Source organism: Chelonia mydas, chromosome 2 (assembly GCF_015237465.2).
Source record: "Chelonia mydas isolate rCheMyd1 chromosome 2, rCheMyd1.pri.v2, whole genome shotgun sequence".
Classification (NCBI taxonomy): Eukaryota; Metazoa; Chordata; order Testudines; family Cheloniidae; genus Chelonia; species Chelonia mydas.
In genome coordinates, this window is record NC_057850.1 from 115926747 (window position 1) to 115954738 (window position 27992).

The 27992-nt window shown below is 42.8% G+C and overlaps 1 protein-coding gene and 1 long non-coding RNA gene across 3 annotated transcripts in view; one reads left to right on the plus strand and one right to left on the minus strand.

Annotated features, from left to right (window-relative positions):
- The first annotated feature begins 843 nt into the window (after window positions 1-843).
- On the plus strand, window positions 844-27688 carry FAM217A (family with sequence similarity 217 member A). 2 transcript variants are annotated; one of them, XM_037893217.2, is made up of 7 exons: window positions 844-968; window positions 1092-1185; window positions 2734-2818; window positions 2909-2934; window positions 5860-5931; window positions 6049-6128; window positions 21438-27688. In XM_037893217.2, exons 1-7 carry the CDS (start codon window positions 907-909, stop codon window positions 22654-22656), a joined length of 1638 nt encoding a protein of 545 aa, XP_037749145.1. In that variant the 5' UTR covers window positions 844-906; the 3' UTR covers window positions 22657-27688. The 2 variants fall into 2 exon arrangements, with proteins under 2 accessions (XP_037749145.1, XP_043396113.1); XM_043540178.1 differs by lacking the exons at window positions 1092-1185; window positions 2909-2934.
- Window positions 9162-27992, minus strand: part of LOC122464557 — a 121439-nt gene continuing 102608 nt past the window's right edge. The window contains exons 2-3 of the long non-coding RNA XR_006288719.1: window positions 12083-12352; window positions 9162-9433 (exon numbers count right to left, since the gene is read on the minus strand). This is a non-coding gene — a long non-coding RNA (uncharacterized LOC122464557). The remainder of the gene's footprint in view (window positions 9434-12082; window positions 12353-27992) is intronic.

Sequence of the window (27992 nt, forward strand, 5' to 3'; positions counted from 1 at the left end):
GTTGCTCTCCTTTGTATGAGTAAAAAAAATCAGGCTTTGCATTCTATATATGCTGCAGTAAGGAGAACTGGAACGTGGAGAGGCCACAGACAAGGGAAATGCAATATCTAAGGGGAGACGAGATGAAGGCCTAGACTGAGGATTTCATCACAGGTGGTGGAACTGCGGTAGTGTTGTAGAGGTGGGGCCAAGCAAACATGCAGATGTGAGACAAGGCACATTGAGGATGAAGATGATGTGAAAGTGGAAAGTGAAGAAGGGAAATCCAGGTGGGCAGGAGACATGAAAGGAGATAGTAAGAGAAGGCAGGAGTGGAGTCGAAAAAGAGTGAGATTGAAGAAGATTTGACTGAGTGAAAACAGAGAAGGAAGCAGACAGGAGAAAAATTGCTGCTCTCTTGCCCCCGGTTCCTAAGATTTCATATTTAGTTGTTCAAGAAAACAGTTGTCCCCATATTTGGGCTTGGTGGCCTGGGCATGTTTGGCAGCCCTCAACACAAGCAGGCTCCAGCTTGCTGGGGGCCCACACACCCTGGCCCGACCGTAAATCTATGAAACGAAGTAAGTGGCACAGCTTGGGCCTGAACTGCTCTAAAACCGCCCCAAAGGGGGGGAAATTGCAGCAGGGGGTCAGAGCGTTGGGGGCGGGGGCGCCAGACTCCCCCCCAACGTGGGCCTGAGTGCGGGACGGGGGTGCAGGGAGTAGAGACGCTCAGGGGCCGGAGGGAGAGGCTCGAGGCGGTGGCTCTCCGCCCCCGCATTGGGTGACAGGCCTCCGTGGGGCCGGGGCAGCGGCTGGGCCCCGGGCCCGTTCCCATAGCGATTCCTTGTGACGCGGGGCGGGGCCGGGGACGCCGCAGCGCGGGGCCGGCCGAAGCGGAGGCGGCGGAGGCGGCAGGAGGGTCCGATGGACCGGCCCGGCAGCGGGGCCGGAGTCGCCGCGACACAGTCACCCGGGAGCTTCCGAGGGTAGGTGGGGGGGCGGCCCGGTCACCCCCCCCTCCCGGCCGAGCGCGGCCCGCTCCCGCCCCAGGCCCGGCCCGTCGCCCGGGGGCTGCCCCTCACGCCCCTGCGCTTCTCTCCCCCCCCCAGGTTTGGCAGGAGGAGCCGGCGCTGCAGCGCTGTGGACAGGGGGGACTTCACAGGCGGCATCTATGGCACCAGCCTCTCCTCCGACTCCCGCCAGGTACGGGCTCCCCGCCTCCGCGCTGCTCTGCAGGAGCAGAGCGGAGCCAGCGCCCCCGGGTGGGCTTGGCCTGGCCGCGTCCGGCGGGGACGCAGCCGGTCGGTGGTTTCTTTGTGCATACACCTTAAACCGCTGCCCTCGGGGGCACCAAACATTGGTCACGGGCGCAGGGACGCCGCCACCTGCCGTAGCGCTGGGAGTCCGGGGCTGTGGTGCCGCTTTCCGACTTGCACGCTCCCTTTCAGTGGTCGGTAGTTACTGCCCGTGATCCCCTTCTTCGCCTCGCAGCCTTGCTGCTTCTGCTCGGGCTCCTGAGTCTGCAAACGGGACACAGCCACCAGCTTTGAACCCCCTCCCCCCCAGTCAAGCTGAAAACAGGCCCCTACTAACCGGAAAGCAGGAGTGGCTACAGGTTGTCACACACTGGGGGTTGTAACACACTCCGCACATCTGTGGATCACGTTCGGAGGAGGACACATACATTACCAAACAGTGGGCTCCACAAACACAAGGACATCACTTCATGCACACAGCTAGTCTTACTGAAAAAGCCAGTGGTAATTCTCATGCACGCAGTTACTGATGCACAACCCTAAAGCCCCAATCCCGTAGTGAACCCTATACAGACAGACCCAGCCTTCCGTCTGGAGCACCAGTCAAATTCATAGGACTTTGCAAAGGAAAAAAGGTCTACCCACATGAAGCCCCCTGCAGGATCAGGACCGTGATCAGTAAATTTCTTTGGGATACTTTGAGATTAAAGGCACTATATCAGGGCTGGCCAACCTGTGGCTCCGGAGCCACATGCGGCTCTTCAGAAGTTAATATGCGGTTCCTTGTACAGGCACCGACTCTGGGGCTAGAGCTACAGGCGCCAACTTTCCAGTGTGCTGGGGGGTGCTCACTGCTCAACCCCTGGCTCTGCCACGGGCCCTGCCCCCACTCCACCCCTTCCCACCCCCTCCCCTGAGCCTGCTGCATGCCACAAACAGCTGATCAGGAGGTGCAGGGAGGGAGGGGGAGGTGCTGATCGGTCTGCCGGTGGGTGGGAGGCACTGGGAGCAGGGTGGGAGCTGATGGGGGGCTGCTGACGTATTACTATGGCTCTTTGGCAACATACATTGGTAAATTCTGTCTCCTTCTCAGGCTCAGGTTGGCCACCCCTGCACTATATGAATGCACAATATTATCTTTTCAATGTATTTCTTAGTCTAGTACAAGTAATAATAATACCTAGCTCTTATATATCGCTTTTCATCAGTAGATCTCACAGCACTTTATTACAGAGGTCAATATTATCCCATTTTATAGATGGGAAAACTGAGGCCTGGATAGGGGAAGTGACTTGCCCAAGGTCACCCAACAGGCCAAGTGGAAGTATTTACTTCATATCATTTCTCTGTCCCACAGCTATTCCTGTTAACATCTCTCTCCATTCTCCACTTCCTCGGTCCGGCTCATAAAGTTATTAAACCTACATTGTCATAGTTACCATATATCTTTAGTTTCTCTGTTTTTGCACTTACTAAAACTCAAATACTGTTATAGAATATACATACCAGTGATTTGGAACATGATGTCCACCTTCCTGAAAATAAATACTATCTGTCGGGAGACAAGACTGGAACAGGCGGTAAGGAATCCCAGCCATTCAAAATTCTGTATGGAGAAAATTTTTCTAGAGGACTTCTGTAAACATAAACCAACTGTTGGTGTTTTACAGGTATTCTTTCAAGCAAGTTGCACAAGGTAAGAGCAGAATAAACATCAGTCTTTTGATAGTAATTGAAGTCAAACTTATCTGGTATTAACTTCATAGGTTTCAGACCTAAATGTTGGTTTTGAAAATCTATCAAACAAATTAGACACTTAAGTTGAAAAGGACTAAACCACTACTGTACTACTTAAAAAGCCATAAATGAAATTATCAGGGGGGTAGCCGTGTTAGTCTGTATCCACAAAAAGTGAGGAAACAGTTTGACAGAGCGAGACAGATACCCAGAAGTCACCTACTACAGGACAGGCCCAACAAGGAAAATAACAGAACTCCACTGGCCATCATGTACAGCCCCCAGCTAAAACCTCTCCAGCACATCATCAACGATCTGTAACCTATCCTGGAAAATGATCCTTCACTCTCACTGACCTCGGGAGGCAGGCCAGACCTCGCTTACAGATAGCCCCCCAACCTGAAGCAAATACCAGCAACTACACACCACACCACAGAAACACTAACCCAGGTAACAAACCCCATTGCCTACTCTGTCCCCATATCTACTCTAGCAACACCATCAGAGGACCCAACCAGATGAACCACACCATCAGAGGCTCATTCATCTGCACATCTACTAACGTGATATATGCCATCACGTGCCAGCAATGCCCCTCTGCCATGTACATTGGCCAAACCGGACAGTCTCTACGTAAAAGAATAAATGGACACAAATCAGACATCAGGAATGGTAACATACAAAAGCCAGTAGGAGAACACTTCTGTCTCCCTGGACATTCAATAAAAGATTTAAAAGTAGCCATTCTTCAACAAAAAAAATTCAAAAACAGACTTCAAAGAGAAACTGCAGAGCTACAATTCATTTGCAAATATAACACCATTAATTTGGGCTTGAATAGGGACAGCGTGGCTGGCTCACTACAAAAGCAATTTTCCCTTTCTTGGTATTGACACCTCCTCATCAATTGTTGGGAGTGGACTACATCCACCCTGATTGAATTGGCCTTGTCAGCACTGGTTCTCCACTTGTAAAGTAACTCCCTTCTCTTCATGTGTCAGTATATTTATGCCTGCATCTGTAATTTTCACTCCATGCATCTGAAGAAGTAGGGTTATAAATGAAATTATGGCTCCACTAGGAAAAAAAAATGTTTCTTTTTAAAAATATTTTTCAAATAAAGATAGGCAACTGCATTTTTGAACAGCGTTCTCATTGTAATTGGCCAATCACTTATTCATATTCCAAGTTTTCTTTAAAAGTTATAGTTGCCCTCTTTGATTTGCATGAGGTCAAACTGTAAGATGTACTTAGTTTTAAAAAGTGAAAACTCATTTCAGTGCACTTTACACCTCACCAATAGGAAGACCGTTTTGATTGCAGAATCTAAACCTGCAAAATATAGATTTTTTGAGCAAATACAGCAATCTATGCTATCTTAGTTACATATTTGTATCTTCTATTCCTTTCCAGGGGAGTTACATGTATGCATGTGAGAATAGACCCTTCATATTGTTGAACATGATTTTCCTTTCCCTTAGATAAAATGATGAAATATCCATTTGGTGGCTGCTCAGCAGCCTATATGAAATTAATTTGGCAAGTTCCCATGTCGTGTGCATGCTCTCAATTAAACACACATGCACACAGACACACACAAAAGCACAAAAAAACTCATTACATAATTAGCAACTATAATGGCAGCAAGGATAGTTGAAGCAAACCTGGAAGGCCCTGGGAAGCATTCCAGTTGTGTCCCTTAATAGAGCAAAAGCTATTGTCACATTCTCTTACTTTGTTCTGAATTAGAGCAATAAGTCAGTATTCACCTCAGAGTTCTGTAGAATTCATCAGTAAGGCCTCAGGGAGTGAATTCTTCAGTCTGAATAAAGGCTTCCCTATCTTCTTCTCTGTCCCAGTCTGACAGAAAGCAACAGAAACCACTCTTGGGGCCAGGTTCACAGATGATGGGACACTGGGTTAGGACATCTCTGTACCGTCAGACCAACCTGGTAGCAGAATGAGGTTCTGAACAGAAAGTTGACTAACTAATTCATTCACATGGATTGAATTCAGCAGCACTGCTGATTTATTGCCTGAGGCGGGTAGCCTGATGCATCTAAAACAGGCTTGAGGAGTTAAAGCTCAGTAGGCCATGTTTACCACAGCAGGAATCTTTCTGCTGCTCCAGGTGCACATGTTGCTGCTCTCCATGTGCTCTAACAGTACATTATAATAAGAATTGAGCATCTGTGACAAATCAGATTAGCCTGGGGAAAGAGCCAGTCCATGCCTTTCTCTGTCTGCAAGTTCACAACTTGTCTGAACTGGCAGTCTCAACAGAGAGGTCAAAAACTGAATGAGTGTGGGTCAAAAACTACTATGGAGTAATTGTGGCACCTTAGAGACTAACCAGTTTATTTGAGCATGAGCTTTCGTGAGCTACAGCTCACTTCATCGGATGCATAGCTATGCATCCGATGAAGTGAGCTGTAGCTCACGAAAGCTCATGCTCAAATAAACTGGTTAGTCTCTAAGGTGCCACAAGTACTCCTTTTCTTTTTACGAATACAGACTAACACGGCTGTTACTCTGAAACCTATGGAGTAATATTAGCCCTGCCACCTATAGAGAAGTGATTTCTCTTGGACAACGTTGCTGTATAAAGAAGCCCTGCCCATGTGCTGTACTTTTTCTGTGTGATTCCAGGCCTCTCAAGCCATCACTGTTCATGAGCACTAAATTCACACAGCAATTTAAATGTTTTATTGAAAGCTAAATTCAGCCCTCAGTTACACACTTGGAACCTCACTGAAGCGAATGGGGTTGCATGGTTTTAACTGAGGACAATTTTTGGACCAAAAGATCCAAGATAAATAAATGATCATGCATGAAAAGTGTCTTCACACCTACTAAATATTGTAGTTGCTCTTCTGTTTTACAGGATGCTTACACGACAGCAGTGGAACAACTGGCAGATCTTAGTTTGTCAAAAAATACGACTAGAAGAACACAGGTGGGATTTGTTTGTCAAATAACTTTAATTATGCCATTTATTTCATTTTGCATTCTTGGTGCTTATTCTAAAATATATCAATAGTATTTTTATAGATATTCTTTCTGCTTATTGCAGCTCAGTCAAAATAATAGCAAGGAAGGGATGTTTCATTCCTGGAGATATGCACATGATCAAAGCAATACTACTGTGAACAGGTAAAAAAAAAAAGTTTTATTCTTAACACCTAAATCCAGTTAAACTGAACAGTTTTGTTAAAAGGTGTCAAATCATTGTGAACAAGCAAGAGAATTGCATCTAAAACATGCATTTAACACTCTGTGAAGTTATATACTTATGGTTTATTGTCAGCTTATATATTTTCTAACAGAGTAGAGTTCAAAGGAGTTTTATGAATTTATGCATTGGTATTTTAATTAAAAGTGAGATAACAGAGTTATGAATTCTGATGTTCTGGTAAATGCCTTTAATCTCTTCTGGACCACAACTATTTTGTACTATGGTTAAACCTAAAGGATATTGGCTTGCCATCTTGGTATGCAATTCATTAACTCTTTTTTCCAATAAATCCTTCATATACTCTGTCAAGTCTTCAGTTTTCACTGTTAATGGAATAGCACCAAACATATATATAGCAGTAGTTCAGCCTTTTTCACACTGGAACCCTGCCCGCTGCCAGCTGAGGCCCCCTCATTCTCCTCTTTTAGCAATCCGGGAAGAGCAGGGTGTTTGTGGCACCTTGAAGGTGTTTGTGACTCTAAGCCTTGAAAACCTCCCAGGACCTTACATGTGGTACACAAATGTTCTAAATAATGGGAGGGCTCAGGAAGTTATGCTTTTTGAAAACTTCCATTTGAGCACTGAATGGTTCAAGTGTGATGTTCAAAAATTTAGTCTTTGATGTTATTCCTAGAGATACCATTAATAAATTGATGGTGCTCATAAGTTCAGTTACAGATTGCAATGCATCCACAGGATTACAAACATTGTTCTGAACTCACTCTATACCAACCATGTTTAATCCATTACTGCATATAAGATCTAATAATTTTTTTCATCCATTAGATTTTTGTTCAAATGCCTTTATCTAAAATATTAGATATAAAACTAATGTAATCCATAATTCAGATATTATGAAATACAGGGAGTCCTCGGATTTATGACACAATTCGTTCCTCAGAATTGCGTTGCAAGTCGAAACCGCTTTTCCCATAGGACTCAATGGTATGAAGGGGGCATTGGTTCCTGAACCAAGGCTTGATACACTATTTTCACCACAATAACCCAGATTTTTGTACTAAATGAATTATAGATGACTCATGTTGCAACATCAATGTGTTTACTGTACACTTTATTTTGTAAACAGCATTCAGATAAACATATAAACTCACATATACTGCTCAGAAAGCCAGGGAGGATGGCACACATGCTGAGCCTCAGCCAATCACTGTTCAAGCTTTCTGATTGGCTGAGCCCAGGGCCGGGAGCCAATCAAAAATAAGCAGCAACCCTACTTGGCAACAAGCTACCCTGCTGCCTTGAAGCCAATCAGAAGTGACTCCTTCCAGCTCCGTACCGGTATAAAGCAACCAGGAAGTGATTTCAAGCGAACTTTATGCAAATTGAGCGTCATAAGGGCGAAACAGGCAGTCAATTGAAAAGTGTTGTAAGTGGCATCCGACGTAAGTTGGGCGTCGTAAGTCCGAGGACTCCCTATATATTTACCTGTATGTGTGGGGTTCCACTGAACTTTTAATTGTTAAACCATGCAAACTCTTGTGGCCTTTTTAATTAATTATAAAAAGTAAGTTAGTCCTGCAACACTCAATAAACCAGACACCGTAACACCAATAAAACAGACAGCTCTTCTTCAAGTAGTGTCCCTATGGGTGCTCCACTTCAGGTGCGCATGCGCCCCACGCATCTTTGATCAGAGATTTTAGGTAGCAGTGCCAGTTTGGCCCATGCATGCTCTCTATTCTGCCTTGTGCTTTGCGCTGTGGCTATATAGAGCTGTGCTGGTGAACCATCCTCAGTTCCTTCTCAAGCACCTTGGCCTGAGATGGAGTCCAAGTTGAGCTTAGTTCAATTGCAGTTTTTCTCATAGTTTTACTTATCTAAGTTATTGTTACTATTAGTTAAAAAAATGGTTGGAAGGACCATTGTCCTTTCAATTTTTCCCTGAGGGGAACTTTAGATTGCTGGGTGGATATGCCTGGCTCTCCAAGTTTTAAACATTGTCTTCTCTGCCAGGAGGCTATCGTAGTGAGCAACAGGCAGTCATGATATGGTCCGTTACACTTTGGAGGGGTGGGGGATAGCAGCGTGCGTGTGATTCCCCAAGGAAATTTTTGCCTGGTCTTAAAATCGAGACCCAGAAAGAACCAGGAAATTAAAAGGTGTTTCCTTATAATGGAGAGCTCACTCCATCCAGCTTCTCACTCAGGCCAGGGACTGCCTTGCCTGCCCATACATCGGTCTCCTGAGTAAGTTGACTGCCTCTATCACTTCGGTGCAATACTCCCCTAGAGCTTCTAAGTGGAAGATTCAAGAATCCTCTCAATAGGACTCTAGGAAAGGGAGCTTGAGTTTTTTCACCTACATCATGTGGACCCTCTTCATTGGCCATACTGGGATCCATGGGCAGCGTACCGCCAACAATTCTCTAGGGCCCTTAGTATCACTTGTTGCCATGATAAGGGTAGACAGTCCCTCTCCTCCTCTCTCTCGAAAAGGTCTGATCCAGAAGAGGATATCTTTGAGAAATAGGAGATGAGAATCATCCTGCCAACCAACCTCTCTTCTTCATCCCCAATGAAGCAGTTATGTCTGCCTCACCATCCCAGGCTGATGACTTCAAACAGTTCCAGGACTTCACTGAAAGGACAGTGAACTCCTTACAAAATTCCACTTGAGGAGACTAAGGAGTCACAACATAAACTGCTTGATATATTGCACACAGCGTCATCTGTCTGACTTGCACGACCTATTAATGAGGCTCTTCTGTATCCTGCAAAAGTAATCTGGCATACCCTAGCAACAATATTGCCCACTTGTAAATGGGCTGATTCAAAATATTATGTTCCATCTAAAGATTCAGAGGTTCTGTTTTCTCATCCCTCTCCCAACTCCCTAGTTGTCAAGGCTGTACATGAATGTGTAAGGCAGCACCATGGTAAATCAATACCACATGACAAAATTCAGAAGTATCTCTAATTTATTTGGTTGCAAATCATATTTGTTTACATCTCTGCAGTTTAGAATTGCTAACTATCAGGTGTGGATGGTGAAATATAATCACACCAACTACTCAAAGTTCACTTCGTTCATTGAGCATCTACCACCACAGCAGAGGGGCTAGTTCCAGGCAATCATTACAGAGGATCAGCTTCTTGCCAGACCATCTGTGCAGGCCTCTCTGGATGCCGCTGACACAGCTACTCGCTCTGTTTCTATGGTAGTGGTCATCAGAAGGGCCTTCTGGCTTCAGCTCTTAGGATTTCTGAGGAAGGTCCAGAATACAGTTGAAGACCTTCCCTTCAGTTGCTTAAAATTGTTTGTGGAGAATACAGACAAGTGTCTGCATACATTAAAAGATTCCCGGGCCACTTTATGGTCTCTGGGAATTTACACAGCTGAGCATAAATTTAATAAGTCCCAGACAGCACAGAGATCTCGTCCTGCTCAATTCCCCAGCCCCCAGAGATCTTATGAATCCATACAAAAGATGCAGAGGTTCCAGAAAAAGAGACTGTGTGCTACACGAGCATTGACCTCACGAGCCTCATCTTCGAAACACCAGTTTTGGTGGGTGGTCTAGGTTCTGAGTGCCTTCCCCCTTCTTCTTACCATCTGCAACTGTTCGCATGCCTTCCTCCCTTTCTCACTTCTGACAAGCTTGGGAGCATATCAGTACAGACAAGTGATTTGTGGAGATCATATGAGCAGGATGTTTCATCCACTTTACTTCCCTCACTCCCTCCCACCCCTTTTCCCTATCCTTCTTCAGGGACCCATCTCATAAGTACCTTCTAAAGCAGGAAATAGACTCCCACCTGAACTTAGGTGCTACAGAAGCAGTTACTGTAAAACACAGAGAAAAGGGGTTTTACTCCAGGTACTTCCTGGTTCTGAAAAAGAACAGCAGGTGGGGACCCACTCTAAGTCAGGTTTGTGAAGTTACAGAAGTTCATATTGGTAACACTTGCAGCAATACCACCATCATTGGCCTTAAAGGACTGGTTCTTGGCCCTCAACCTACAAGATGCATATTTCCATATAGTGATTCGCCCTTTCCACAGAAGTTTCTTATGTTGCACTCGAGGCAAAAACCACTTTCAATACAGAGTGCTTCCATTTGGTCTCTCTCTCCTGCTCCCAGAGTGTTTTTGAAGGTTCTGTCAGTGATAGTGGCTTACCTTCACAGAGGAGGAATCCTAATATTCTGATAGCTTGACGATTGGCTGCAAAGGGACGCTCCTACAGCGAGACCTCGGTCTCCACTCAGATGACCATAGATCTATTTCTCAGGCCATGTCTACACTACCACTTTTGTTGGCAAAATTTACGTTGCCCAGGGGTGTGAAAAAACCACCCCCTATAGTGACATAAATTATGCTGGCATAAGTGGTAGTGGACACAGCACTATATTGGCGGGAGAGCTTCTCCCACCAACATAGCTAGCACAGCTCATTGGGGTTGGTTTAATTATGTTGACAGGAGAGCTCTCTCCTGTCAGCATAAAGCAGCTACACGGGCGATCTTATAATGACGCAGCTGCATCGGTACAGCTGTGCCACTGTAACTCTCTAGTGAAGACACAGCTTCAGTCTGGGGCTGCAGTTAAAAATTCAGACGTCCACGTTGGCCTCAATGCAATGATGGAAGTTCATAGGAACTTGCTTCGATGCAGTAGCTGCCAAACGTACCTCCCAATGCACAGGTTTACAACCCTATCAAATTTAGTCACTACTGTTCAAATCAGCCCCCAGACATAAGTCAAAAACTGTCTCCAGTTGTTGGGGCATTTGGCAGCTGGGACTTTTGTGGTAAACCAGGTCAGGTTGCTCGTGCGCTGCCTCCACAGGTGGCTCAGAAATGGTTATTTGCCAAGCAAACACAGCTTGAACAAACTACTCTGGGTGCCTACTGTTGTGAAGAAGTCCCTCAACTCAGAGGCAACGCATGTGGTAGGGCACGTGGGGTCACACCCTCCCCAGATTTCTGCGAGTGCTGAACTGCCCTTGCAGGGCTTGCTCTGGTTTGCCTGTTGGGGAGAGGGGGGACTCAGTCCTTCTCATGCTACACCTCCTGCACAGCACGTTTCTGGCTTACTTGTCCCCTCTCCACAACAGCTGAGCCTGGGCAGGGAGCGGAGGGGGCAGGACGGAGCCACTTCTCCTTCTGGGTGTGGGTAATAGCTCTGAATCAATGCCCCTGTGCAGCGTGGTGACTGCCTTTGAGAGCCCAGCTGGGGAAGTGGCAGAGGCCTGCCCTCTCTGCTCCCTGCCAGGCTGCCTGGTAAAAGAGGGGCTCTGGCTGTGCCCCCACCCCAGCCCCGGCACGTTTCTGGCTCACTCAGCCCCATTCTCCAGCTGCCAGGCCTGGGCAGGGAGCAGAGGAGGCAGGCCACCACCACTTCCTCAGGCCGGCTCTCGCAGGCCGCCGCAGGAGTTGATGAGATTGGCTGCCCTGGACCGGAAGGTTCCTCCCAGAGGCGACATGTCAGGGCAGTCACATGACCCGCCCCCAACCTTTAAATTGTGCCCCCCCCCCAGCATCATCAGGTACAGATAGTCTCTGCCTCAACTGGTGGAAAGAACATTTGCACAGGAGTCCCCTTCACTCAACCATATCTAACAACAGTTACCTCCCTGTTGGGATGAGGAGCACATCTCAACACTCATGTAGCTTAAGGCAGGTGATTGTCTCACACGAGCACTCTACACATGAACTTGCTGGAACTCATGGTGGTCAGGAATGCACATCTCCATTTTATGCCATTGATTGGGGCAAAGATCATGACAGATGATAGTCATGAATGTTTTATATCAATTGTCAAGGGAGAGTGAGATCACCCTCCCTCTGCGCCAAAGCAATGAAACTCTGGAGTTGGTGATACGAAATCATATCAGCATCTCAGCAAGCTTACCTTCTGGGCATTCAGAACATCATCGCAGATACCCTCAACAGATGTTTCTCTGAGGATCACAAGTGGGACATAGATTCCATTATATTCCACTGCATATTTCAGTGTTGGGGAGTCCTGCAGGTAGACCTCTGTCACGGCCAGATACAAGAGTGCCTCCAGTTCTTCTCGAGATGCGGAGTGGGCGACCACTCCTTGGGAAATGCCTTTCTCCTTCATTGGATGTCAGGTCTGTTGTATGCGTTTCCTCCAACTCTTCTGGTATCCAAGGTGCTGATCAAGAGAAGGAAAGACAAGGCCAGGGTTATTCTGGTGGTTCTGATGTGCCAAGAAAGATGTGGTTTAAAAGAAATCTGATGAGGTTTAATAAGGATAAGTGCAGGGTCCTGCACTTAGGATGGAAGAATCCAATGCACCGCTACAGACTAGGGACCGAATGGCTAGGCAGCAGTTCTGCGGAAAAGGACCTAGGGGTGACAGTGGACGAGAAGCTGGATATGAGTCAGCAGTGTGCCCTTGTTGCCAAGAAGGCCAATGGCATTTTGGGATGTATAAGTTGGGGCATTGCCAGCAGATCGAGGGACGTGATCGTTCCCCTCTATTCGACACTGGTGAGGCCTCATCTGGAGTACTGTGTCCAGTTTTGGGCCCCACACTACAAGAAGGATGTGGATAAATTGGAGAGAGTCCAGCGAAGGGCAACAAAAATGATTAGGGGTCTAGAGCACATGACTTATGAGGAGAGGCTGAGGGAGCTGGGATTGTTTAGTCTGCAGAAGAGAAGAATGAGGGGGGATTTGATAGCTGCTTTCAACTACCTGAAAGGGGGTTCCAAAGAGGATGGCTCTAGACTGTTCTCAATGGTAGCAGATGACAGAACGAGGAGTAATGGTCTCAAGTTGCAATGGGGGAGGTTTAGATTGGATATTAGGAAAAACTTTTTCACTAAGAGGGTGGTGAAACACTGGAATGCGTTACCTAGGGAGGTGGTAGAATCTCCTTCCTTAGAGGTTTTTAAGGTCAGGCTTGACACAGCCCTGGCTGGGATGATTTAACTGGGACTTGGTCCTGCTTCGAGCAGGGGGTTGGACTAGATGACCTTCTGGGGTCCCTTCCAACCCTGATATTCTATGATTCTATGTTTCCTTACCTCATCCAGTTGGTGCTTCTTTTGTAAACCCCACCTGAATTAGGCGGATGTGGTATTACATACACTTGATATTAGAATGGCATTAACCTTTACTTGGACAGGAATAAACCATTTAGAAAATCTCCCAGATAGTTTGTCTCTATTGCAGACAGCTCTAATGGATCTCCAGTTCCCAGGCAAAGACTCTCTCCATGAATATCTAGCTGTATTACCTTTTGTTATCAATCTCAATCTCCAACATTCTTCTGTACTAGTCCATTCAGCAAGAGTTCTTTCTACTTTAGTGGCCTTTCTAAAGAATGTTCCCATTGCTGAAATATGTAGAGCCATACACACCTTTTCTGAATATCATGACTCAGCTTCTGGTGCTCTGTCTGGCAGTACTGTACCGTCTTCAGTTTTGGACTAGATTCCGAAAGACCCTCCCCTTCCTGAGAGGATACTGCTCAGTACTCACCTTAAGTGGAGCACCACTAGGGACAGTACTTGAAGAAGAAGGCGAGGTTACTCACCCTGTGCAGTAACTGTAATTCTTTGCATTGTGTTCCCCTATGGGTGCTCCATTACACAGCCTCCTTCCCCTCTTCTTCAGGGTTCTCTGCTACAGAGCTTTGCCATAGAGAAGGAACTGAGGGTGGTTTGCCTGCACAGCTCTATGTAGCCACAGTGCACAGCATGAGATGGAGTAGAGCACTTGCACAGGCTGAACAGGTACTGCTACCTAAAATATCCAATTGCAGGCAAACATGCACCTGAGGTGGAGCATTGATAGGGTGACCCATCTCAAAGAACTACAGTTACTGCACAGGGTGAGTAACCTCTCTTTATACCTTTTAATTTACTTGGGCCAAATTCAGCAATGCCTTAAATTTGTACAACTTGCATTGACTTCAAAGGTAATCTTGGCTTCTTACACCCAGAATTAATATGGCTCATTTTCCTTTTGGCCTTTAAGAACTCTGCTTTCCTATTTTCCCTGTTTCTTAGCATAAGTTTGTTGTGGTTCTCCTGAGACCTCTTCCACCTCGTTCCCCAAGAACTCAGTCTCTAGTCTTGTTACTCAGGTTCCTTTATCTTGCATACAGCAAAACTATGCTGAGTTGATCAGACTCAGGACAGGGGGCAGGTATAGGGTGTACCACACATCCAAAGTTACACAGAAAAATTTTATCTTATATGTATTTTTACTAACACTGATAACACATGAATTCTTAACTATACATTGCATCATACACTTCGTGATTGGCTTGGTTACTTTTCAGGAACCAATCCCTATCCAGCATGCTCTGTACATGTGCTGGTGATATATAACCTGATCTTTACATTCCAAGTTTTACATCTTTACATCTTGTCTGTTGTCCCTAGTACCAGGGTGTTCCTGCTTGTGTTAGCTAGCACAGATATCCTGACTCCAGTATACTGCTTGCTCAGCCCCTATTTATGGTTTAACCTTCCATTCACCTGCCCACTAAGAACATAAGAATGACCATACTGGGTCAGACCAATGGTCCATCTAGCCCAGTATCCTGTCTTCTGACAGTGGCCAATGCCAGGTGCTTCAGAGGGAATGAACAGAACAAGCAATCATGGAGTGATCCGTCTCCTGTTGTCGACTCTCAGCTTCTGGCAGTCAGAGGCTATGGACATCCGGAGCATGGAGTTGCATCCCTGATCATATTTACTAATAGCCATTGATGGACCTATCCTCCATGAATTTATCTAATTCTTTTTTGAACCCCATTATAGTTTTGATCTTCACAATATCCCCTGACAACAAGTTCGACAGATTGACCGTATTGTGTGATGTTTGTTTTAAACCTGCTGCCTACTAATTTCATTGGGTGATCCTGGGTTATTGTATTATGTGAAGAGGTCAATAATACTTCCTTATTCACTTTCTCCACACCATTCATGATTTTATAGACCTCTATCATATCCCCTATTAGTCATCTGTTTTCCAAGCTGAAACCTCCCACTCTCTCCGAATATGGAAGCTGTTCCATACCCTTAATCATTTTTGTTGCCCTTCTCTGTACCTTTTCCAATCCTAATTTTTTTTTTGAGGTGGGGTGACCAGATCTGCACACAGTATTCAACCTGTATACCATGGATTTATATAGTGGCATTATGATAGTTACTGTTTTTATTATCTATCCCTTTCTTCATGATTCCCACCATTCTGTTAGCTTTTTTGACTGCTGCTGCACATTGAGCAGATGTTTTCAGAGAGCTATCCACAATGACTTCAAGATCTCTTTCTTGAACAACAACAGCTAATTTAGATCCCATCATTATGAAATGACGTCCGTCTTATGTCAAATAACTTATGCCCAGATAGGCCTATAAAATCAAGTTTGAGTGACATTGATTTTTTTTGTTTGTATTTAATATTTGAGCACCAAAAGGAAACACACTATTTAAACTGTTCATACTGTACTATAGGCTGTGATCCTCCAAGACTTAAGCGTATGTGTAATCTTACTCTCTGAGACTACTCAGGTAAATAAAAGTGACACATTCTTAAGTCTTTGCAGGATCAGGGCCTAATATTGTTCAAGGAAAAGCAGCAGAAGCAATTGTGCTACGGCACCAAGTGACTCAGAGAAAACAGTTTCTTATAGAATCTTTTTACATTAAAATATGTCTAAAATTATATTAAAATACTAGAAATAACTAAGATCCTATCCACAGTATGGTCAAAACCATGGCAGTAATAACCAGAGGTGGGGTGTTTTTGGTAACATAGGTTCAGTAATAGTGCAGACAGGACATAACATCTCTGAATCCACCTTTTTCAGAAGGATTTTTTCCCCGTGGTGCACAGTTGACCAGATGTATTCTGGGACTTTCCCTCCCTCCCCCTTCTTCTGAAGTATCGATGATTGCCACATCTGGAGCCACAACAGTGGACAGGGTGGACAAGTGCTCTAAAGTGGTACAGATAATCCTCTCTCAGATGCTTTGCTGATGTGTCTAGCTCAGATGCACAGGATCAAACAGATCACAAGATCAGAGGTCAGGACGAAATTTTCCTCAAGGCCTCATTGGCAAGGTCCTTGGGGGGTTTTCACCTTCCTCTGCAGAATGAGGCATGGTTCACCTGCTGGGGTCTTCTGGGCATATCATATAATCAATACTCTGCCATTGCAGGAGCATTGAGCATCGGTGGCGCCTCGGTTCCGCCTGGACTCTGCCTATGTAACACACTGTTTAGTCTCAAGGATTGAAATGTTTTAGTCTAACAAATTACTGGGACCAATATATGGGTATCTGGGTGAAATTTAAAGGTCTGATCTAATGGTCCCTTCTTATCTTAAGCTCTATGCTCATGGTAAATTCCTACTAGAGTATATGGTGAAAGCTTATCAGCTCTTCTCAGTGTACTGTTATTCGTCTAATCTATTCCCTAATTTCTGGGGCAGGGAATGAGGCTGCAGTAATCTAACATTGTGAACAGCTGGAATAGTAAAGAGAATAAGGCAAAGCTCCTGATACGTTTTTCAGTAGGTTCAATAATTAACCAGCATTGCTCTGTCATCACAGTCTAGTGTGTAGGAAATAAACTGTCTGCTGAATTACTGGCAGATCTTTATTCTCCTCTTCTGCAGTACCAATGAGGGCTAAAAGAATATTTTCTTTTAATTATTTTCCAGTAATGCTTTTGCTGAACTCAGGTCCCCCAACAAGTACTGTAATTGCTATTAAAATATTTGCTGTATTTGCACAATTACCTAGAAAATATTTTAATAGCAATTATCTTCATTTGGTAAAACCTAATAGAGCATGCATGGCCTTTAGCAAGTTAGTGTGAAATTTAATTCACACTAATACACTCACAAGCAGGAAAAAAGGAATGCTGCTTGTATAGGAAGAACCTGAAAGCTCTGTTGCTACTGTACGTGCCTTCTCACTTTTTCATTTGCATCTTTTAGCTGCAGAAAGTGCCTTTGCCACTTATTTCCCTCTCCTTGTTCCTCCACTTTGTTCCCATTTAATAAATCCTGAGAATCCCTCCCCACTTCTGGGCTCCATGGACAGCATTAGATCAAGAACACTGAGAGATGTTGTCCCCTAGGCAGTGCTGCTCTGTACTCTGCCAACGAATAGATGGTACCTAGTAATGAGTATTGTCAAGTCTTCTCAAAGATCACATCTTAATAGAGAGAGAATTTCACTAACGCTTCTCTTCCCTTTGCAGAACATTCCAGGAACAGCCTCTGCAATTGCTTCCATAAAAAGTAATATGAGGGAGGTATTTAATTTGAATGTAACTGTCTAATGAAATGTAGTAGCTGCAAACAAGGAGAGTCATCACCAGCTGCTTCACAGACAAACTGCAGTTCACGGAACACTGGCTTACACAGTGCATTTCAAAAAGGAAGTCATATTCTATTTCCATTGCAGCTAGTGAGCCAAATTCTGAGACAACTTACACTCTTGTCCAACTCCCTTGAATTGCATTGGGTGTAAGTCAGTTTAAAATTTGCCTTAAAATCTCTTGCTGCTTTTAGAATTCTTTCCAATTGAATACCAGTATATTTACCCTAGCTGGTATGTACCTTCATTCTTAACTTGCCAAGCTTTCCTCATAGGTATTTTATAGCTCCTCTCCAAATATATAGGCTCTTCCTGAGCATTTGAATTAAGAAGCTTGCGGCTAAAACTAGTCATAAATCCTGTCCAGACTTCTATTTCCTTCGTGCCTGAGACACCTTGTACAGTAAATTGCTCACTGTTACTACTTTTCAAGTGTCTCAAGCTTCTTTTCTTGGAACACTTTGTTTTGAGGAGTTTGTGTCTCTAATAAGGATAAACTTATTTTTCATATTTTCCCCGATTTACTTATAGCTCTGCTGTGTAGCAGATTCAATTTCTCAGACATAGTTCCTACTCATTCATCTGAGTTTGCAAGATGCATAGTAATTATGTACCAAAGTGTTTCTTCCAGAATATATATTAGCTGTTTTGGGCAAAAGGCTTCAATACACCCTTTAATGCTCCCAAGAATTATGGTCTGCACTGTTAACTTTTAGTCTTTTTACCTCCGATGGGTCCTATACAATGGTAGTACAGTCTAGATGTACATTATTTTGCCTTGTTTGTCATCTTCTCCTTTATACTTCCCCCCTCCCACTGCAGTGTGTTTGACTAGAGAAATCTGAGTGGCTTTCCATGCTGGTATCAAACTATGTGCCCCTTCCACTTAAAGTGACATTGTACTTTTCCTTGTACATTTTAATGAAAACTGAGCAGTTTTAATGCTCAGATAATCCTTCTGTCTATAAACAGGGTCCTCTGGTTTAGCCTACTCTTAACAACTTTATTGTGAGTCTTACACTCACATGACTGCATGTGATATGATTAGACAGGCTTCTGACTTGTGAGATGTGGAAATAGGGACTGTGTAACACTTTGAAAACAGTGACAGATAATTTCTCTCTCATGAGTTCTCCACTGAGTCTTGACTGATCCAATTAACAAAACATAACACATTGCTTCCAGTTCTTTGCATTATAAAGCACTTAAATATCTCACCCTTCAGAATATTGAAATATCATTTGCTAAACATATTATAAAAAATTGGATCACTGTCTAGCAGTGATATGCTAGAAAAGACTTGTAGGAACCCTTCTTTAAATTTTGTTGCAAAATTATGAGGAAGATTAGGGATGGTTTCTGTGCTAGTGTTGGCTTTCATTCCCTCTTTGAATAATGGTAAACATTTCTCTCCCAGAGAAGACTTGGGCTGAAACTCAGAAACATTTGTTTGCTTTTAGAATAGACCTGACTTGCACTAGGTCTCATGTACTTAAATTTAAAAAAAAAAAAAGATCTAGGCGAGGAGACACCAGCTGCTACAAAGTCACTCACACCATTGCAATTTACACAAGTGGAAGATTGTGCTGTATTATCAGTGTACTCAGTGTGTATATATACAAACATTTAGAACCAGTGCACTTAATTGACATTTGATTTGTTCAGTGGTAGTGCCTTTCTCCTTGCTTATAGTTACAAGATCACATTTTTGTTTAAATGAGAAAACATCCGCTTCTGAATCTGAACTTGCCAGAATGTTAGAACATTCCCAAAGGGATTCAGTCGCATTAGCAATACGTCTAAGCTGCAGATCAGCATCATGTTTTTTCTGAAGTTTCATATGAAGGTGTTTCAGGTCAGGTTCACGTTTAGGTACCTTGTGTTCAACACTTGGAATTTTTCACAGCTCAAAAGAGCACTGTTTAATTTTTGAGATACCCTTAAGAAAGCTGTGTTAAGTATATATTCTGTTATCTTGCAATAACCACACAACAAATGTTGCAGTTAAACTAATGTAGAAAAAATGTGTCACCTCAAGGCAAGGGATAGATATGAGTGTTTTACACTATTATATATGTCTAATGGCTATTCCATTTTCCTACATAGTTATTACACTATAATTTTCACTCCCTAGTTACAATCTAAATATCTTAGATCATATTTAACTCATTACCTTGTAAACTGTTTTGAGATAGATACATTAAATAAAAAAAGGTGCTCTATGACATTAGATTTTCTGTATAGCAGTGACGGGGCAAGGCCAGATGGCTATAGGAAGGTAGTGGGAGACAGATATATTAGCCGCAGGCTAAACAAATCCCTGTTACCAGGGTAAGCAAATGGCAGTTGCTCCAGGTCAATTAAGACACCTGGGGCCAATTAAGATCCTTCCAGAAAGCAGGGAAGACAGCTAGGTTGATTGGAACATCTGAAGCCAATCAAGGGCTGGCTGAAACTAGTTAAAAACCTCCCAGTTAGTCAGGTGGGGGCACGTGTGTCAGGAGCTGTAGGAGGAAGCCACGCTACTGGAGAAATAGAGCAGTACAAACCCTATCAGGCACAAGGAAGGAGGCCCTGAGGTAAGGGTGACATAGATATTGAGGAAGTGGGGGGCTGCTGTGGGGAAGTGGCCCAGGGAATCATACTCGTCCTGTTTCCAAAAATACCAAGCTACCAAGAGCTGCTATTATCAGGGTCCCTGGGCTGGAGCCCGGAGTACAAGGCGAGCCCGGGGTCCCCCCTCTCCTCTCTGACTAATCACTGAGCCTGGGAGGCAACAGAGACTGTGCGAGGGAAGATAGTTTCTCCTCACCTCCCTTGCTGGCTTTTGATGAAAATGACTCAGTAGGCTGTGACCCTTGCCTCTAGAGAGAGAAGGGCTACGTGGAGGGTCACAGGGAGCCTCTGAGGCTAGCGTAATCTGCTAGGAAGCGTGAGACCCACTGAGACAAGGTCGGAACTTTGTCACAACCTGACATTTGTTGAAACAGAACTAAAGACCACTAATGGTGACTGATAAACATAATTTGTTGCATGTGTTTTGATGAGAACCTTACTGTATTTTTGTTAGTATAGTTTTTTCAGTCTTACAGCTGATCTGAAAAACAAACTCTACACTAAATTGTAATTCTACACTAACAATAGTAGTGCAAAGTTTCTCCCCCCTCACAATCCGAGGAACGCAAGCTGGTAATCCTTCCCTTTTATGTATGTTTGCTTGGGTCCTGAAAAATTTAGAAGAGAGCTGTTCTTCTGAGGTCAGTTTCAATACATGGATCTGAATGTAGATGTCTGTAGGGCTTTTGGGTCAAACATTCCCCTTAGAGGTACACACTAAAGAAACCAAAGTAAGAGTCTTGTAAAATTAATATTAAATTTCCATAACAATACAGCAGAGTGACAGGTGACTGGTTGAATATTTGGCCTTAAAGTCCATCTGGAAGAAGAAGAGTAGAAGGGCTGCAACTCAGGCAGGGAGAACATCATGGAGATGCACTTTTGATATTTTAATGAATGGAGAATAGTTTTATGCCAAGAACAGTAGGACTATTTACATGAGCAAGGCAAGCAGGAGTTAGCCCTTGGTATGCAGAAGCATTAAGTCCTATCTGAATGAGTATTTCCCTAAAAAGTGGTTGCTGTATGATTGAGCCAAAGCTATAATTTACCCTTTCAATATAAATTGAACAGAGTCATTATTCTCCTTGTAATATGCAACATTAACAGCTAGCCCCCTTAAAAATATAGGGTAAATCCTATAGGACTCCATTGCAGTCAGTCAGTATGCCCATTGACTTCAGTAGGGTCAGCCTGGCTCACATAAATGCATTTTATCCTACCAATTCCCTGAGTAAAACTACACTATATTTTCTTTTTTTTTTTTCCCTCCAGAGTCTCCAATAAGCCTCTAGTGGAAACTCTTTCCAGCTCACATGGTAATTCTTTAAACTTCTTTACTGTTAATCCCACATTGGTGGGGGCCCATATGAACAGCTGTCACACAGTGTCTTACCGGGGACCTCAGCAGATGCCATTAGGAATCTACTGGACAAATGGAGATGGGGATTTTTTCAAGGTCAAAAATGAAACCACAGCTGACTCCTATCCTGCTACAGAAAGTAGTAGTGATGACGCTCTCTCTGTGTCCAAATGGAATTTGAAGTTGCAAAACAGTAGTGTTGAGAACAGTCTTTTAACAGAGGAAGGTGATGTATCTGAGAGTGAAAAAGTGAATGATGTTTTGCTTAGTTATTTCAAATATATGGATCTGAACTTAAGACCAGAAACCATAGAAAACATTGAAAAAGCTTCCTCCAAGCACCAAAATGAAGTGTTTCCATACCCTGATTTTCTCCCACCACCTTTCAATAACCTGGACTTACAAAAGTTGGCCTTATCAAAATGGGATGACTGGAAGGTAGTCTTTAATCCACCACCAGAAAGCTCTGTTGTGAAATTAATATCTCGTCTGTTGGAAATTGAAAGGATGCAGCACTTGACTATATTAAAGGAGAAGACAAGAGACCTGACAGTATCTTCCAGTATGTTGCTTGGCAATCGACCCAGTTCCACAAAATCCATGCATCAGTTGAAGCAGTCAAGACTGTCTGATCCTCTATGTCTTCAGACATCTTTTAATCGAGACTATCAAGAGAAAAATAAATCCAACCATTCTGGCTGCTGCACGCATGACTGGAACAGCTCAAAATGCACTTGGGAGTACTGTCATAATTGCAAATGGAGTGCTGGAACATCCTCTGTTAGAAGTTCATCCACAAAGCAGCTTAGAGCATCTTGTGATGCCTTTAAAAGCTCTAAAATCCCCATCATTTTAAACTCTAACATGCTCTTGCGGAGGTCTTCCTCATGCTGTGTGGCGGCACCAAGAACTCAATCAACTGTAAAATTGACTTCCCCAAAGCTGCTGCCACCAAGTACAGCTCTAACCAGTCCTTTCCCTGATAAGGACAGTTTAAAATATAAACAGCCAAGGACCAAAAAGAAACTCTATAGAAAAAACGTAGTAACGAGTAAGACTTTTCATTGCCAGAAGTTAAAATCTGTATCTGCAATGCCAAAGCAGAAGTACACTCACACTGACAAACAGTAATTTCTTGAATTCATACTTCTCATTATGAGTGAATCCTGCTCAGCAATCTTATTTTAGGTTGGTTGTCAGGTTAAAGTATTTTTAATGGTATGAGACAGAAGTGATATGAAATAGCACTTGTGACAATTGAATCCACTTGTAGAAAAATCAAGTTTTATCCTTCTGCCTGCTGACATCTTTTAGACCATTTGTGTAACTTTTAAAAGAATTGGATCAATATAAGCATACCAGCAAATCATCCCGTTCCAGAGTGCAACTATTTTTTTAAAATGTTTATAAAAGTAATATCTATAAAGTATAGTTATATTATACTAGCACCCAGAAAATCCCACTCAGCATCAGTGCTCCCCTATGCGCTACGTGCTGTACTAATACATGGGAAGATACGGTGTCAGCCACAGAGAATTCACAATTTAAGTGCAATATGAAGGGTGGGAGGAGAGAGAGAAAAATACAATTTCTATACATTTGTCATTTTTTTTCTGATACATAGATTAAGGACCAATGGTCTGATTATACACATGGGAAAATACTAAAGCAAAATGAATGTAGTACATTTCTATCAATATGAAATTACTCACTTTTTTCCTCAAACAAGGAAATTAAATAGAACAGCTAAATTGATGAAGTTTTCTGTACATGCCTAGAAATCAAGAAATTCAGATTTATGATTCCTATTGCAACCATAGTTGTCCTTGTGTATGAGACCCTCCCGTCCCCCACAAAACCTATGTTATCTGATACTCTGGTGGAACAGACTAGAAATTCTGTAGCAGTTCCATTTAAAATTCTATTTTAATTGAAGTCCATACACTATTCCCAATGTTACTTATTCAAATATTAAATTTGATTTTATACTACCCTTACATGTTCAGTATGTGTCACAGATTTTGGTATGGACAAGTAATTGAACTATAAAAGTTGTCAGAGGGGTAAACTGGAGGTTTTTGGCACATGAAAAGGTGGAGGGTTGTTACCATATTAGCTAAATATTTTTGCTAAAATGATCAGCAGTGAAATGGTTATCATTGTTGACATTTCAAATACCTTTAGGTTTCAGGGTTACCAGTCCTCAGCACCTCTCAGCATTAACTGAGGAAGATGGCAGGACATCAGTTTACAGTCTTCTTCACATATTCAAGAATAATTTTCTTGATGCAAGCCAGAAACAATTGTTTTAAAAACCCTGAAATTTTAGCTACTGGAGCTCATTTGTACAAGGGCTGGATATTATATTCATAGAATACAATGTAACATGGCCCGTAATGCAATACGTTCCTACAAGTGCTTCTCGTCAGAGCAACTTACACAGAATTACATCTCAACATCCTGGAGTTTAAGGTAAACAGTAGTACAGGAGGGGAAGGAAGGCAATGATTGCCATTTGAACACCCTGATTTTAATTGCTTATCACTTTTCAACTCTTTCATCTTTGGGGCTGAAAGAGGCAGGGACATAGTACTGAGTTGGAGTCATGTATCAGCAGTCTCTGCGGGCAGGGCTCTTGTGGAACCCTGGGGAGAAACTAAAGCTTCTCCCCACCCTGTAGAAATATGAAGGGAGTGCATTGTCAAGGGAGAATAGCTTGAGTGAATCTGGCTTATGATCTTAACCAATTCTTATTCTGATGAGAGTTCTTGGGAGCAATTGGCTGTTTCCCCCTTCCCACCCTCCCGACACACACTGATTACTAGATCTCATGGTTGTGAGAGGGCCTGTGTAAATCACCCACTCTCACTGGTGGGTTGGGTAGGATAATTAAGACCCCTGTATTCAAGAACTTGAGGACTTTTCAGTCACCAACAACTTTAACATTCATTCTTGCACCACAAACTGATTGAGACCTACTCAGCCAGGCCTGTGCAGAAGACCATTTTGAAGTGATTAGCATTCACTGAAGTTACAATTATACACTTTAATGAGAAGATTTTTCTCAAACTTCACCATGGAATGAAATGGGTCTGTTCTCTAGGACCTACAGAGTACTCGTTTTTCATACTAGATACACAATTAAAAATCCCAAGTACAGATGAATCCAGTTGTAAGAACACTCTGCATGTTCTCTTGGCTCATTGCCATACAACTTGTCACAAAACAGATTTCTTGTTTAATACACACTTTAAATAGGAAGTTTTCTAAAAGTATTTAGGGGCCTGATCTTGACAACTACCGAGCACCTGTAACTCCCAGACAGTGACTGCACTGGCAAAAAATAGGATGCATAATATGCCAGCAGTGCAGCTCCACTAGTGGAAACTATATTGCAGAGAGGGCTTTCAGATCTCTATCACCATGCTACTTAACTAACCCACTGGTGAGCTTTGAAGTTCAAAAACAGGACCAATGATCGATGGAGAGCCAGAGTAGTGACCGGAGCGCTGTGCACTTGTCAGCTCAGCTGCTTTCTGTATCACTTGGAGTTTCCTTAGGTCCCAATTCAAGGAAACATCCTTAGTGAAGGACACCATTCAAGGTGTGTTTAAGATGCAATGAAGTCACTATGTGCTTAAATGTTATCCTGAACAACAGTGGTAATAATCACATGCTTAAGAGCTCCAATGAATTGGGATCCTAGAATCTAGACCCTCCAAATGGTCCTAAACCTTCTTTTCCATACTTTCCACGCTGGATTTCTCAAAGCAGCTCTGGACCTACACATATGACTAATCATATCCTGAATCAGAGTTTTGGATTGCCTGGGGATAAAGGGAACACAAAACACCTCCTGAACTCAAAACTGACACCAGAACCCTTCCACTCTCTAACGAAGAAATTGCACTCAGAGTGCTCATGGCGAGCAGCTCACTGCTGCTGGAACTGGAGTATTACCACCCCTGGAGAAAATATAGCTCATATTTAGGCACAACCTGCATTTGTTACATTTTAAAAATGTATTAGTTCAGCTCTTGTAAGCAAGTGATAAGTAATGTATCTTACTGATCAATGCAAACTGAGAGGCAGAACTCATTTACATTTTCTCCTGCTAAATCGAACAATTTTGTAACAAAGATTTATCCCAGAGGGTTTCAAATTAAATCTATTTAACAATTTTTCAGGATAAATGTTTTGCGAGTTGAAGTATCTGCATAATTGCATTTTATTTATAAGCTCTTTGAAAATGCAGCCATAAATTTTAAATAAACTTGACATGTTTCTCTGAACAAATGCTGCCAGCTGTGACAGCTGGCTGGTGGTGAATAACAGTCATCTCAGAACTCACTTACCCATTGTACCATGATTGGGTTATCAGTGACTAAGACGGAGTGATTAGAATCAGCATCTTTGAAAGGTGAGAAGCTACCAACCAGCACACACACCACTCTACACAGTTACATTTAATATAACAATATTTTGATTCAGGTCAGCTGCTATTGACCCCATGCACTGAGTCAGCACAAGATGTACTCATCTGCTTATGTTCCATTTAAAACAATTGGCTAGGGCCAATCTGGTTTATATTGGTAACATTTTCATTAATACCTGTACTTATATATGAAATGGCATATCACTCACAACTGCACATCATTTGAAAACATTCCTCATCTAGCAGCTTGCTTTTGAACTAGAATGTCCCATGAAATCTTGATGCTTAGTTTAGTGTAAATCCTCTTCAGATTCATTTCTAACACTGGCAAAATAATTGGTAGCTGGCTGTGGACATGCCTTTATGAGACAACTGTAAATACCATCTTTCCTCCTCCAGAATTTGAACAAGATTTACCCTTACTGGGTCATCCCAGCAGTTTAAGAAACTGATTCAGGCTATGCTGCTATATAGAACTGCTTTGGCCATGACCCTGGCTACGTTAATTAGGATCTAGCCATTTTTTTTTTTTAAACTTAGGAAACAAAGATTGTGTGGTTAAGACTTCTATATTAACTTATTGGAGAGAAAAGCAGGGCAAGGATGGTCACGTCACAGTATCATAAGGAGAGAAGGAAGTAAGATGTGTATCTTACATTGCCTTCAATATTATTTGTATGTTGTCTTGCTATTAAGGACCTGATCCAGCAAATATGCATGCAGCTTTACACACATGTAGTCCCACTGAATTAAAATAGGACAACTTGTGCAAAGTATGTAAGTTTCCAGAACTGGGATCTTATATTGTAAGCTCTTCTGACCAGAAACTGTATTTCTGTGTGTGTACACATACTTAAATGCATTTTGGGCACTATTCCTGCAATAGAAATAAGTTCTAGTTCACCCTTACTCCCTAGGAACATCTGAGCTTTCATTAGTGTATCAGTATCCATGTCTAAACTACATGAAACACTCAAGAATTTAGTGGAGAAGAAGATTCTGTACCATTGTGAGTAGAAACAAGTGACACTGTGTTCATTTTTAGTCATCTCTTTGTGTGTGATGTGCAATAGTTTCCATTTAAAGAAAATTCAAGACAATGCTTGAGATAAATGTCAAAGCATGTGTGTTTTGGGTGCAGTATGTTGGACTTCTCAGCCACCTTTTTTTTTCCCTTCCATCTTTTAAAGTTTTTAGTTTAAGACAATGCTGGCTGGTCAATTTCTTATTATTTGGGTGCCAGAACTACAGAGAAGCAGGAAACCCCAAAGTTCTAGGAGGAGCATCTAGCATTGATATGAACCTCACATGGAACATTTTTTATTGAAAAGCTTGTCTGATGGCAGGGAAAGATTGTAGAATTTAGCAGTGGAGAGGGAAAAGTGTACATTTGGGAGTTGAAGAGTTCAGCTAAGAAGCAGATTTGCATGACACAATGGTTGCTAAGTGCCTCTGTGTTTTGACCACCTTTTTTGTTAATTATGTTTTCTGAGGAGGTTGGTCTTAATTCTTGCCTGTGTGATAGGGTCCTAGCAGATATACACAGTTTTGTTATTTACTTTGTTTCTTCTGTAGTGCTGTAGTCTTGTTTTTCCTTTTTGTAATCTGTAAATATTGTTATAAATAAACGCTTTATTCTATTTATAACTACAATGTCTTCATTGCTGCTTTTAGGAAAAGTGGTTACCTGTGGCTGGTAAGATCTGTCTTGCAGGCACGCTAACTCTAAATTTAACATAACAAAAGAAAGCTAAGTAAGTGGAAGAGTAGCTTCCAGGGAACAGTTTCTGGTAGCAGTGCGTAGTTCAATGTATATTCTTGTCCCCATCAAACCAGAACTTGCAAATTTTATAAAGTGCCTATTTAGAAAAGCTAAAAATTGCAAGGAAGTATCACACTGCTAAAATTTCAAAACATCTAATGTTCCGCAGAATGCATCTAAAAATCTCAGATAATTACTCTTTAAAGGGGAATGGGCCCATTGGTGGGACCCAGGACATACAGCTTGCACAGCAGAAAGTCTTCCTGGGTA

Coding starts and splice junctions, on each gene's coding strand:
- FAM217A (XM_037893217.2), top strand. CDS start 907: ATGGACCGGCCCGGCAGCGGGGCCGGAGTCGCCGCGACACAGTCACCC. Junction 969..1,091: donor TCACCCGGGAGCTTCCGAGG/GTAGGTGGGGGG, acceptor TCCCCCCCCCAG/GTTTGGCAGGAGGAGCCGGC. Junction 1,186..2,733: donor TCTCCTCCGACTCCCGCCAG/GTACGGGCTCCC, acceptor ATACTGTTATAG/AATATACATACCAGTGATTT.